The 13,945-nt window shown below is 35.8% G+C and overlaps 1 protein-coding gene across 3 annotated transcripts in view; it reads left to right on the top strand.

Moving 5' to 3' along the window:
* PHTF2 (putative homeodomain transcription factor 2) overlaps positions 1-13,945 on the top strand; it is a 62,515-nt gene that overhangs the window by 39,970 nt on the left and 8,600 nt on the right. For all 3 annotated transcript variants that reach the window (XM_039570739.1, XM_019283623.2, XM_010395667.3), the window contains exons 8-15: positions 2,284-2,485; positions 3,588-3,746; positions 6,584-6,802; positions 8,639-8,767; positions 9,947-10,219; positions 11,389-11,520; positions 12,475-12,561; positions 13,636-13,791. In XM_039570739.1, coding sequence (XP_039426673.1) covers positions 2,284-2,485; positions 3,588-3,746; positions 6,584-6,802; positions 8,639-8,767; positions 9,947-10,219; positions 11,389-11,520; positions 12,475-12,561; positions 13,636-13,791 — 1,357 coding nt within the window. The remainder of the gene's footprint in view (positions 1-2,283; positions 2,486-3,587; positions 3,747-6,583; positions 6,803-8,638; positions 8,768-9,946; positions 10,220-11,388; positions 11,521-12,474; positions 12,562-13,635; positions 13,792-13,945) is intronic.

Genomic DNA, 13,945 nt, shown 5'->3' with positions numbered 1-13,945 from the left:
ATTATATTTACTCCTGGTGTTGTTTGTCTTGCTCTAAATACTTTTAGTTATAGCATAAAATTGTAAAAGTTGATTACGGATGTATGTGTATATATAGTAATTCTAGAAAACCATGCATTTTTGTCAGCTGGGGATATATTGTTTGTGTTTGTTACTGTGGGTTTTTTTGTTTTGTTTTGTTTTTTTTTAAACATGTGCACAAAAGCATAAGTTTAAGCCCAAATTTACGTTTTTCTGGCTTGAGGCTTACAGTTAAACTTAGGGAGCCTTATAGAAAGGTAACTTTGGTTTCTTTGTTAGAAGCAAGTAAAGACTTCAGTCAAGCTCTCTGATATTCAGAATGAGCCTTAGTTGATACTAGACAGGTAGCTTTGGTCTTGTGATTTTAGCACTCAAACATTGCTTGAGTAGTGAAATCCCATCTGCAAAAGTTGTGCATATATGCATATGTTCTTTCATTTTCTTATCTGTCCCTGTTCACCTGTTTGAAGCTATTTCTTCCTCCTACCTTTGAAGTTTCGTACAAAATGTATGAAAACTTCTCAATTCAAACTTGGAATTGTTGTCTTGTTAATCTGCTCATACAGTTTAGTAACCTGTGGAGGAAGTGGCTCTGATTGGATGTGTGTGTGATGAGAACTGCATTTACTTCTGCACTGTTAGAAAGAAATTTTTAAAAAATGCTGGAAGAATATTTAATGAATTACATATTAGCCTATCGGGATTCCTCCTTATTGCAGATAATTTAATATTAGTGCTACTTCCTCAGTACTCACAACTGACCGTACTGAAACTATTTTGCAATGAGTTGCCACTGAAAGGCAGCTCTTTTGCTTTAAAAGAAATATCGATGTTAATTTTTTTCCTAGTTAGGGTGACAAAATAAGATTAAAGATGGAAAGGAGGATGAAACACCTTAGTAACATTGTCTCTTCTCTTGATTATTTTGTCTTCATTCCTTTATTCCATTATTCCATTTTGTCTGCATGCTATTATTTTGTGAGCTGAATGGATCCTTTTTGGATTTTTTTTTTCCTATTCTGTCCAGCTGTCCCTAGCCGTTTTTTGTGTTCAGGATTGTCCTTTACATGTGGGATACCTTATCTTGGAAAGAATGTGAGGCAACACTCCAAATTCTCCCAGTTTGTTTGATGTACATATTAAAGAGGAATTTAATCTTCTGCTGTGTAATCAAAGCCCTCACAGAATGCCTCAGTCCTTAAAGAGGAATGCAGTGCATATTCCCTCACAGGAGCACAGGATCAATTGAACAGATTCTTGATAGTTCTCTGACCTATGCCCTGTGTTCTACTTGTAATAAAAATAAAAAATTTCAGAAAACCTTATTTATAACACTCTCCTCTTGTTCTCTCCCCCTGTTATTCCCCGCCAAGTGTTCTGAGAATCTAAAAACCAAAATAATTTACTTTGACAATACAGAATCGTAAGATAAGACTAAAAGTCCCTGTCAGTAAGGTAGCAAGTTGCTATTCCTCTTCGTTCCTTCATCCACTGCTCATCCTAGTTTGGGAGTGTAATCATCCAAATGTTTGCTTTGAGAGAGTCTTCTTGCATTAGGTAGTCTTGCTGGTACATCAGTTGTCTAGGAAAGGGCCCTGATTCTAGAGGATGTAATGGGAAACTATTCACCAGTCTTAAGATATTGTCCTATTAAAAACAGCTTAATTGGTGTGTTAGTAAGAGATATTGAAAAACATTGCCAGGATGTTAATGGACCATACAAAAAAGAGTAGATCCCCTTCTGTTTAGTGGGGTTGTCAATAAGCAGAGTATATTCAAAACAACACCAAATATCAGTGTATGGAGTACTAAACAGCATGTTTGTTTGCAGCTTCAGGAAATTGCATGCTTGCTTTGAATTAATAATTATTAAAGCAACTTCTAGCATACCTTTTTTATTTGTTAAGATAGAATAGAGGGGTTTCTCATTCACTTTTGAGGCTTGTGGTTCTTCTATTGCCAAAGTTGCTGTGACGTTTTAGTTTTAAAACAGGTTTCCTTTTCTCTTCTTTAAGTAGCTAGTGATATAAATTTCTTTCACACACTGACAGTTTATTTTGTAACAATTTTAGGAGAGGATAATGGGTATTATTTAGAAGACTAAATAGTTACAAATATGGCATCAAAATCAAATGTTATTATTGTTAGTTTGTGGACATCTTAGTAAAGCTAAAACATGGGTTGAGAGCAATAAGCAGGATTTAGACTGGGAAATAATCCAGAGAATAATTAATTTAATACATATATTTGTTTTAAATATAGATCTAAGAAAGCAAAAAACTCAATAGATAAATCCACTGAAACTGATAATGGCTACGTGTCTCTTGATGGGAAAAAACCAGGCAAAGGCAGTGAAGAATGTGTGCAGGGCCATGAACGTCGGTGTGAAGTGATTAGGCCAGAAGAGACAGGGTGGAGCCCTTCCACAGTGAGAGATGCCTTGAGCAATCACAGTCACCACAAAGTAAGTGTGTTTGTTGCTTTTTATGATGCTTTTGATGCATTTTTATCTACTTTATTCTTAAAAATATTTTAAAAATGGAATTAGGCTTAGGGTCCTGTGGCCAAAAATTACAGTGAGTTGTCTTATTTCATCATATTCCTGGCCTTTCCTTTTTGTTGTAGGAGGAACATTAATGGTGTTTAAACGTTCTTTGGTATTCTGTATTTCAGTGCACAAGTTTGTGTGCTGTGCTTTATCTGTGGGTATTTCCTGACCAGGTAAACATTCTGTACCTTCTCTGATAGTCTGGGCATCTCTGGTCTGTCTCTGTGCTAAAATGGAACAAAGTTTGGATTACTGACAGTGAGTAATTTTAAGGTGATTCTGAGCATTTGCCTGTGAATCATTTTCCTTTTCCTTTTTTTTTTTTTTGATTGATCTGTGTGAAAGATGAGGAAAGCAGGATTTCCCTCCAAGTGAAATAGACAGGACTCTCTACAGTGAGGAGTAGGAATGAGAGGGAGTAATAGAATCCTTACAGAATCATAGGAAGTGAGCATGGAAGAAAGAAGAAATTTTAATTTGTCTGAGTCTTATTATCTCCTGGATATCCTGTATTCAAACTAACTCACATAAATGACCTCAGTATTCAACATGCAATCGCTAAGAACTTTATTCTTGTAAGAAGTGGTAAATGTTAACTTTGTTATACTGTTATATATGGCAATGTTATACTGTTGCTTTTGATTGGTTGTTGGTTTGGGTTTTTTTGTTTGGTTTGTTCTTTTTTTCATATGGATACATTTTCTCTAAGCCTATTTTGGCATGTTCAGTTTACAAAAAAATCACATTTAAAATAAGAATGTCATAATCTTGAGGCTAATGTGAACTAGGCCCTCCTTTGAAAAAGTGTTTATTTTGATGTTACAATTTCTATTCCATAATTTCTGCACTGCCAATTACTTTTGAGTCTTGAAAATGCATTAATGTCTGGTTTAGCTGAGCATAGATACCAGAGTTGTAGAAAGAAATTTGATTTATTACTGATGATTTGATTAGTCATTTGAGTAAGACTTAGTAAATATGACTCTGTGTCTTACTAATGCTGTATTTCTTGCACTAGGATACTCACAGGGCTGTGACAAATTTATCAGATGAAGTTTCTAGTGAGGAAGGGCCTGAAACTGGCTATTCTTTACGTCGCAATGTAGAACGCACTTCTAGTGATTGTACACTTCGAAACAGGAAATCTCACCATTATAAGAAACACTACCCTCTGGAGGTATGTTCATTTCTATTGCTTCTTGCCTATAAATCCTTGGAACCTCTTGACTTCTTATTGAGTAGGTATATTGAGCAAGCAGCTTGCATATACTTGGTTGCTGGCTGGAGATAGACTATGACATTTCCTCAGACTTTTTTTTCCTGTATTGGATTTTAGGAGTCTGTAAATTGGAAGTCATGCTAGTGAGGAACAGAGTTGTTTTGGTTTTTTTTGTTTTGTTTTTGTTTTGTTTGTTTGTTTTTTGCTTTTGTTTAATGACAGTGCTTTGAAATTAAGAGGTTGTAATCTAGTTTCTTTGAGCGTCATCCTATTTTTCAGTATGTTACAAGGAGCCTAAATATGTTCTGTAGATCTTGCATCAGGTTATGGTAACTCTGTTGCTGTCTCGTGACAACAGTAATTTCCTCTGGAAATTTGCTTTGTTACAGAAACAGTAGTAATTGGCAATATGCAAATTTTCAACATGGTACTGTTCCTGTTTCTCTCCATTTAGTATTTTGGATTCACTTGCTTTTTTGTGGAGAAGTCTGATTGACTCTGAGTTATAATTTCCTCGTGTTTGTTGAAACAGTAATATAAAATCTTGTCATGAAATCTTAACAAAATTGTTAATGCGTAAAAATACTGAAATTTTAAGAGACTTGATGACATTACATCTTATAATAGGGGATTTCACAGATTTCATATTAGCAGAATCCTTAATTGTAAGGACTCGGGCATTGAAAGAGAATGGGATATTTTATTGTAGTTTTGTTTATTTATTTATTATTTTTTAAAATTATGCTATTTTGCTAATGGTATGCAACTTCACAGATGTGGAACACTTTTTAAAGGCTTTATTGCTGTTTTGTCACTAAGGCTGAGCAAAGAGAGTAAAGAATAAAATCAGCACTGACAAAAGTCCACTGACAGATGGGTTTGATAGGCAGAGTCCCATGAGTAAACTCTCTACTTGATATAAGAAAAGTCTCTTGGAAGTGTTCAGATATTGCTTGCTCTGATCACAGCTGCAAAGCCTTGAAGTTGATGCTTTACATAAAGAACATTATTAGATAAGCTATTCTTATTTCTCATAGACTTTGGTTAAGAAGATCCAGAGTGTTAATTGATTTAAGTGTTTAATGCCTTTTGCATGTGTGGTTTGTGATAATGGCACTGTTTGTTTCATGTTACAGAAGATGTCCCTTCACTGTGTGCTTGTGCAGCCGTAGTGCTTCACAAGAGGAAGCAGAAAGATGCTATTACAGTTGATTTTTTTTTTTTTTTTTTCAGCTTAAATATATTTTCTCTTGCATAAAGTGCTTCAAAGCTAGGGAAGACTTTGTAGATACCTTCAGAAATTAGAGACAAAATGTAATCCATGTTTAGCTATGGCAGTACTGTTTTACATTTATTCCTCGTTCACTGATCTGACTGATGCAATGAAAGAGGAAGCTTTTCTTTCTTGCTACCAATTTGCCTCCCCCACACCATTACAAAGGAAATGAAACAATAGTTTTCGAATCAGTGAAAGCTTTCTTTGTATTTTAAAAAAATAAATTAGTGAAGTCAATGGATATACTCTCAAATTCTGTCCTACGTTTTCTTTTATCTTTGTGTTTACGTGTCTACTTAACTGTTGTTTGAGCAAGCTTTTTTAAATGTTCTTACTTTATTAACTTCAGGCCTCAGTGGTACCCAGAAGTGACTGCCTTCTATAAATATCTTCTTTTTTGCATTTTAAGAAAAAAATACTTCAGACTCTTTCTGCATTGGTGTTATCCCTCACTTTGTAAAAGATGGAGAAAGTTCAGATCAAATTTTTTCTGAACATTTCTTTACAAAATGGTTTACATAAAATACATTAAGCGTGGTTTTCAGAAAGAACAAAGAACATTTCTTCAGGTAGTAATGCACTATGAATCATATTAAGTTAGTATGTCTGCTGAAACATTGCTTAGGTTTTTGTTTCAGTGTAAAACATTGTGTGTGTGTTCTCAAGAGAAATTAGTAGAAAGAAATAAACTTTGTGTTAAGAGGGAATGGAAATTGCCAGAGGATGGCAATGAGTAGGTGGTACTGCTTTTAGTATTACACCCCGTCTTGCTGGAAGTGGATTCTGTTTATTCTAGAAAGTAGTTTAAACTGTGCATTGTTGTTCTGAAGACAACAGTAGATTGTTTCATGTGTATGTATTGGGAGATTTGAATGTCCCAAACTCAAGATTTTTCTTTCTTTATCTACGATCTAGGTAAAATTTGAGTTTACAAAGGCATACTTGTTTGTCAACTGCAGTTTGTTTAAAATAATTAAAATTTTATGTATAACTCTGCAGATTACACATGGCATTACCTGGCATTAGCTATGTGTACCCTTGCTTATTTTTCCCCTCTATACCTGATGCATTACTGTCTTCAAACAAGCTCACGCCATCTTTGAGAAGGTCTGTTAGTAGTAACAATGTGGTTTTAGGGACTCTGAGCGTCAGTTCCTCAGAAGTTTGAGCTATAGCTGGAGCTTGTGGCTTGATAATTGCTGTCAAATTCTAAACTACTGAGCTCCAAAAAATCTGTGAAGTACTTATTTCCTTTTAATAATGAATATGATTTGATTCTTCCTTATGTGACCCCCTCCCCAAAAAAGCAGGGGCCATGGACTGTTGCTTTTTTGGTACAGTATCTTAAAATGTGCAACTTCTTAGACACAATAAACATCCAAATCTTTCCAATGAGAAAGATAATGGATTAGAACCTAAAAATCCAGATAGACACAGGTTCACTGATTTGAACTTCTCTGCCAGGAAATGATGTGGAATAAAACAGCTACATTAATTCCAGTGGATATTTGGGTTTCAGGATACACCTAAATCAGGTACTAGCTGCAGTTCTCGGTGCTCAAGCTCCAGACAAGACTCTGAGAGTGCAAGGCCAGAGTCAGAAACAGAAGATGTGCTGTGGGAGGACCTCTTACACTGTGCTGAGTGCCACTCGTCCTGTACCAGTGAGACAGATGTGGAAAGCCCTCAAGTGAATCCGTGTGTGAAGAAAGAGTACAGAGATGACCCGTTTCATCAGGTTGGTGTCCACCAATTTTGGTCTTTTACTCTACACATAAACTCAGTGTTGCCTGTTTTATCATATGTCACAGAAGGCCTGGGACAAAGACCTATATTAAATGGAAGTATCAAAGCCAAAGTGATTTGATAGAATTAAAAGAAGGAAAACTTGATTTCTGCTACTCAGTCATTAATTTGTCAAATGAAGAGAGTATGACAATATATCAAAATAGCCTGTAGACTATTTGAGTGTTTGAATCTTAATTCTAGTTTAGGGAAAGTACTGATTACGTTTCCTCTTTGATAAGTGGTTCTGTTTAGTTGTTTATTTTTCTGGGGGTTTGTTTGTTTGTTTTGTTTAATTTTTTGTTGTTTGGGTTTTGGTGGGTTCCCCCCGTTTTTTTTTCTCTAGTGGCATTGCTTTTTATAAGCACATATCAGACAGCTTTCTGTTTGCTTATTTTAAAAGGTATATATAGGAAAAGCAAACAGAAGGATAACACATGCTTCATGTATATGTGTATGATATCATGTGTGTATTATACATGTCTAAATTCTATTCAGTTAAAATTTTTTTTAACCTTAAAGTTAATAATAGCAATTTGAATTTCATGCAGCCTTTTTTATATTTTTAGTTCTTCCTGCTTGCATTCCATTAAACACTAAGCCTTGGAGTAGTGAGTTGAATTGCAGTGTATTTATTGAGTAGATGAGTTGAGAATTTTTCTATTTGATTGCAGATTGTAAGTTTTTGAGTTTCAGCTCCTGGTGCTGATACTCCCTCTAGAGGGAGAGCTTGGAAAACCGTGGTTAAGAAAAACCTGCAACAAATATTTATGATGTTCTAATAATATAAATCATTTTTTCTTCATTCATTTGAAATAAGGGATATAATTGAGTACTGAAGAGATTAAAAAGATTTCAGATCAATACTTACAAAGCAAGTGATAAAATGAAAATAAAGCTTTACTTTTGATCAATGATAATTAAAATCTAAAAATAATAGCATGCTGTTGCCCCTGCCAGCACCACCACTTCCAGCAGTGTGATGCACATAGTGCCAGGTGACTAAACTTGAAAGCAGTTTTAATCTCCTGAGTGGGAGAGGAGGAGGGAGACAGAACTGAGGAAAGTCAAGAAATGGCCACAGCATAACTTGTCCCCTTAACATTTTCCCATATCCATTAGTTCTCACTTGGCTTTGGTTTGAGAAGAAGGTCCCTGAGCTCTAAGTGCAATCAGTAGATGAGTGTGGGATTGCTTGGCTCTAGGAGCTGCCTGTACTGATTAGACACCTATTGCTCTCTGAGTCTGGCCAGATACAGTGTGCACAGGGGGTCTTTATCCATAACAAGGATTGGGAAGTATACAAATATCAAGAGTGCATTAAACAATTGTTTCCCTTAGGCTTAACCTGAGAAGAGTGCTTTTCAGAGTGTTAGAGGGAAATAAATAATAATAAAAAAATTCATTAAATGTGTCAGAATTATAAAATTACTTATAAATGGAACTTTGTTTTCATATTTCTTTCTCCTTTGATATGTTTGAGTGAAAAAGAAGCCAATAAATCCTTAGTCACATTAACTAATCCCTATTACAAAATGGAGTATGGAGAAGGAGAGATCTCTGTTCTCACAACTATTTCTTGGAAAAGAAGGGGGATGATTTTGAGGAATGAGGTTAACATATAGTAGAAGTAAATGCTATATAGCAATATAGCATTTTATAGCAATATTTGTGTCAGTCTAAAGTGTTTTGGTTTGGGCATTTTTTTGTTGTTAGTATATTGCTGACAAAGGCATACTGACATGAAAAAAGATTAATTCTGATGGAAGATACTCCTTGTCTTTCCCAGAGTCATTTGCCTTGGATCCACAGTTTGAATCCAGGATTAGAAAAAATAAGTGCAATTGTATGGGAGGGTAATGACTGCAAGAAAGCAGATATGTCTGTGCTTGAAATCAGTGGTATGATAATGAACAGAGTGAGTATTTGTTTTGCTTTATGCAAATACTGTATTTAGAATTGTAAGCACTACCACTATCACTACCAAGCTTGGTTTATGGTTGGGGGGTGTGGTTGGTTGGTTGTGGGTTTTTTAAGTTGTGTGTTTTGTTGTTTGTGTTATTAAGTATCTGTTATTCACATTATTGTTATATGGCTTACATCACACTGATTTACTTGTTAATACCAGATTAAAGAGCTACCAAATCTTCAGTGTCTGGACAAAAAAAGGTGTTTGCATTGTTAGGTGCTTGCACACATAGCTAGCCTCAGTTTTATTGATACATGCTGTGAATATTCATGTTTATTGCCTTGATTTCGATGAACAAGTAATTTATTGAGTTATGAATAAAGATCTGCGTATCTGGATGCTAAAGTTAGGATTGGAAAAGAAAGCTTTCCTCTTTAGGAAACAAACCTCTAAGAGGATGAGTGGGATGTTCTCACTAGTCCTCCCTCCTTTCTCCTAGTACTCCTCTTCAGGAAACAGTTGGAAATGCATTTAGTTGATATTGTGCTCTTTTTCAATATAGACAACATGGGTATTTTGTAGAGTTGGTCACAAAATCCAAGCACAGCTGAAGAAAACTCTCACTAGTTCTGACAAGTTGATACTTACTCTCTCCAACTTGTTAAAAAGCAATGTATTCACAAACCTAGTTCTGATCTCTGCTTGACTCAGAGACTTTACAGGTGTGGATGCGATGCACAGCAGAGATAAACTCACCAAGCCATAGCCAGCACAACAGAGCTGCAGTCTTGTCTGCACTGTAAACACTTTGATTCCACTAAAAAGGGTACAGCCTTAACCAGAAATAGGAGCAAGGTAAAGTGTCCAAGCAGCACAGTCTGACTGGCCCACTTGGTTAATTCAGCATTCAGTGAATTTCTAATGCAGGAATATGCACTGGAGTTTAACTGCGGTGTTTTACTGTTGGGTTTTTAAATTACTTGTCTTATTTGGCTCCTGTGCATTAAGTGCTCTTTGAGGACTTCCTCATTTATCAGTAGTAAAATGGGAAGATGATTGGTTGAAGTTTTCATGTAATTTGCCAGATTATAAAGTGTTGTGATAAAATGAAGACATTAATGTTTTGTTTATTGACTTAATGACAAAATCATTCCGAAGTTAAATATATACCTTTTCTTTTGTTTTTAGGTGAACAGCTATATACCAGGAATTGGTTATCAAATTTTTGGAAATGTCATATCTTTAATCTTGGGTTTAATGCCCTTTGTCTTTCGACTTTCCCAAGCTAAAGATTTAGAACAACTAGCTGCACATTCTGCCACTGAGCTTTGCATGACTGCATTTGGATCAGATGGAGATGTTTTGGTTCTCTCAATGGTTATTATAAGTTTTGTGGTCCGGGTGTCTCTAGTGTGGATTTTCTTTTTTCTGCTCTGTGTAGCAGAGAGAACATATAAACAGGTATGAAAACAAGCCAGGAGATTTCATCTGAAGCAAACCAAGGTTTAATGTTTGTATTTTTTGACTTTGTGGATATTTTAAACTTGTTTTCTTCAGCACGCTATGAGTGATAGATCAGTGATGATAAACACTTCAGTGGGCTTGCAGTTTGGGAGATGACTCCAGTGGACTGAAGTCTCTGTAGCTAAAAAGTTTTTTGATGGTGTTTTGGTTTGTTTTTTTTTTTTCCCCTGGAGAGAATTCCTAAGGGAAAACTGGCTCAATGCATTAACCCAATGCTTAGTCATGTCCCAGGTTGTCTCACGTTTCCACAAAGAGATGTAGTTTCAGGAAAAGAGCTCTATAAATTTCCAGTGTGTTTCATTCAAAACCTTCAATTTAATTCATAAAATCATAGAATGGTTTGGGTTGGAAGGAACCTTAATGATCATCCCGTTCCAACCCCCCTGTCATGGACAGGGACACCTTCCACTAGACCAGGTTGCTCAGAGCCCCATCCAGCCTGGCCTTGAACACTTCCAGGGATGGGACATTCAGAACAGTTCTGTCCATCCGTGGCCAAGGCCCTGCCTGCTTCATTGTTAGATCAGTTCTGTGGCTGGAGATGGTGAGAGCTGCTCTCTGAAGTAATACACCATGGCTTGTTACTGCAATTGAAACTTCGGAGAGCAACCTTACTAGCTGCAGCATATAAATACTTACTGGTCTGCAAAGGAAACATTTTTATACTTTCTGTTCTCAAATTATAGTCAAAATATGTGATGTAATACAGTAGAATAGAATTAACCTGCTTCTAATAATGATTTTTGTTGAAAGGATCTCCTGTGGTATAGGTGCTTTCTAATGAAATTAGAAAAGGCAGGTTTGGGTTTTTTCCCCAAGTTTTAAGAGCATAGCAGATCTGTTGTCTAAAGTTTGAGTAAAAGAACTCAAAGTGTAGCTAAATTTTGTTAATCATTGGAATATGGAGACTTTTAAAATGTTGTAGTGCATTTCCTCTTTTTAATAATATACTGCTGCACTTATTTCTGGTTTATATTAACTTATTTTCATTTTTGCTGGTATGTTGTACATTACTTTGATGTATTTATTGAGGCCTTTTCTCTTATTTTTTTAGTGCCTCTGAAAATCAGTTAACAGTTAAGGTAATTTTATTTTCTTCTCTGCAGAGGCTACTTTTTGCCAAACTTTTTGGTCATCTAACATCTGCCAGAAGGGCAAGAAAATCGGAGGTTCCTCACTTCCGCTTGAAGAAAGTGCAGAATATAAAAATGTGGCTTTCTCTCAGGTCCTATCTAAAGGTAAAATAATGTATATTTTTGCTTTAATAAGAATTTAACACATTTAATAAATTTTAAACATTTAAAAATACCATATGATTATGTTCTAACATAAAATATCTCCTATGCTGCTGGTGGAAGGTTGGTGTTGTAGTCTATTTCCTCCTGTACACTCACTATTGGTGCATATGTCCCATAGTTGCTTCAGTTTTGTGACTCTCGGCCAGCAGTGCCTGCAGGCAGACAGATTTTGAGAAAGTTGAAGTTTGGTTTTCACCTTGGATTAAAGCATGAGTGTGCTCAGAGTTGGAGTCTTGTCTTAGTAATGCCAGCTGAAAAGTTTTGTGAAAATGTTGGGTAAAAACTGACCACTTGTAGTATATGCTGACAGTATCTTATTGTAAGAGTCTTATCAGTTGGTATCATTAACACAAGGAATTTATAAAGCAAGACAGTTCATGTGTATTTGTGTTGTAAGTGTATGTGTGCCAGGTGAAGCTAGAAATGGTGTCTATGTAAGACATTCTGATCCCTGAAATCTCCTATCAGTAGTTTTTACAAGCAGGAAAAGGTTTACGAAAACATTAAGGAATTACGGTGTGGAGGCTGGAGAGCATGGAAAGCAGGAACTATAAGCAAACAAAGTTTAGTATGGTGCTGGTGGGGTGAGGAGGATAACATCACTTGGATGATAGAATGTAGTTTTGGTGTTTTAAATTTCTGCAGAGGGTTGTGGAGAGAATGTCTTTCCTTCTTTCCTCGCAGCCACACCTATGTATTCCACCTTTTGTTGTGCCACCAGGAACATTTGTATAATAATGTGGCTAGCAAAAAAGTGGTCAGAAGCAGGTGCAGAGGGAACTGACCCAACTGAGAAATAAACAGTGAAGAACAGTGGGATTCTTACTACTTATGCTAAATACCAGTGCTGATGGGGTGGGGTTTCACTCACATGTGCATATCCTGTATTTTCAGCGTCGAGGTCCTCAGCGCTCCGTGGATGTCATCGTTTCATCTGCCTTCCTACTGACTATCTCAGTTGTGTTCATCTGTTGTGCACAGGTGAGGAAATTCTACTTGTAGAGAAACAACCATGACTTAAATAGCTTTCAAAACAGTTTTGAGTGCCTTTTGCACAGTGATTTCTAGTAAGTTAGAAGACCCCAGGGAAAAACCAGTAATAGCTGTTACAGCTTTTCAGAATGGAGCTCCATTTTGTATTGTTCATTTCATCTACTTTAGCATGTTTTTCTGTAATAGCGAAATAAACTTATTTATAGCAACAAATTAGAGGACTGGGAAATCACCCACAGTGTGGAGTCTGACGAGGGCAAGTGGTGGATTCTGCACCTGGGACAATGTGATTCTTGGGAGTGTCCTGTGCAGGACCAGGGATTGGCTGTATGATCCTTGTGGGTCCCTGCCAGCTCAGGATGTTCTATGATTCTGTGATACCACTGTTGTATTTTAAATCTGTGTCCTCCTTCATTTTTCATTGTGGTTTTTGGAACACTTTTTTTTTTTTTTTCTTTGTAACATTTTGCATCAATACACATTTTCTTCTGTAAAGGCAGTTGATAACTGAATTTGGTTGATGCTTTTTTGTGAGAAACAGGCTTGTTGGCTATATTTGCCTGCCCTCTAGTGGAAAGTCTTTTAGTAAGCAAATCTATGTTTAAAGATTTCTACTGCTTAAGATTTGTCTTTGAGCTACTGTTTCAAAATATAGGGGATCTTCTGAATGGCTTCTGGTTGTATTTTCTTTCCAATTTCTAATTAACTCTATTGTGTTTGCCTGGTAGCTAACGATATTTTATCAAGAATGTAATTTATATAAAATTTAGTACATGTGAGGCTGTATTTTGTTTTTTATCCCATGTAGTGCCTTTGCAAATTTGAACAGGAGTTTAAAATTGTCTTAGAGTGTGGTTTTTTATTTATCTTTTCTCAGACCTCATATCTTTAATACAGTGTTGATTTAAAATTGAGTCAAATTTTATAGGCCTCAAAACCTTCCATATATTTATTACTGGGAAATGTTTCTTGAAGGTGTGGAGATATGTAACTATCTTCTTGTATCATAGTGTAATTATTATTTCAAATTAAATTTTGATTTCTTTTCTCTTTATTTTTCAGCTACTTCACATGCATGAGATCTTCCTTGATTGTCACTACAATTGGGAACTCGTAATTTGGTGCATTTCACTAACTCTTTTTCTCTTAAGATTTGTTACTCTTGGATCTGAAACAAGCAAAAAATACAGCAATACCTCAATATTGCTAACTGAGCAGGTGAGAATTTGCATATACCTATATTTTTATATCTAAACAACTCATTCATCTGGTAGGTCTCAGGCCTTGTAGATTTATTAAAATAGTTTGGATTAGGGAGTTAATTATAGGGAAGTGAAGCAACACACTGCAACCCAAAGTTCAGTTTCTGAGA

The sequence above is a fragment of the Corvus cornix genome, chromosome 1A (genome assembly GCF_000738735.6).
Source record: "Corvus cornix cornix isolate S_Up_H32 chromosome 1A, ASM73873v5, whole genome shotgun sequence".
In the NCBI taxonomy this organism is placed as follows: domain Eukaryota; kingdom Metazoa; phylum Chordata; class Aves; order Passeriformes; family Corvidae; genus Corvus; species Corvus cornix.
The sequence above is the reverse complement of the archived record's forward strand: the minus strand, read 5'-3'. Positions and strand labels throughout refer to the sequence as shown.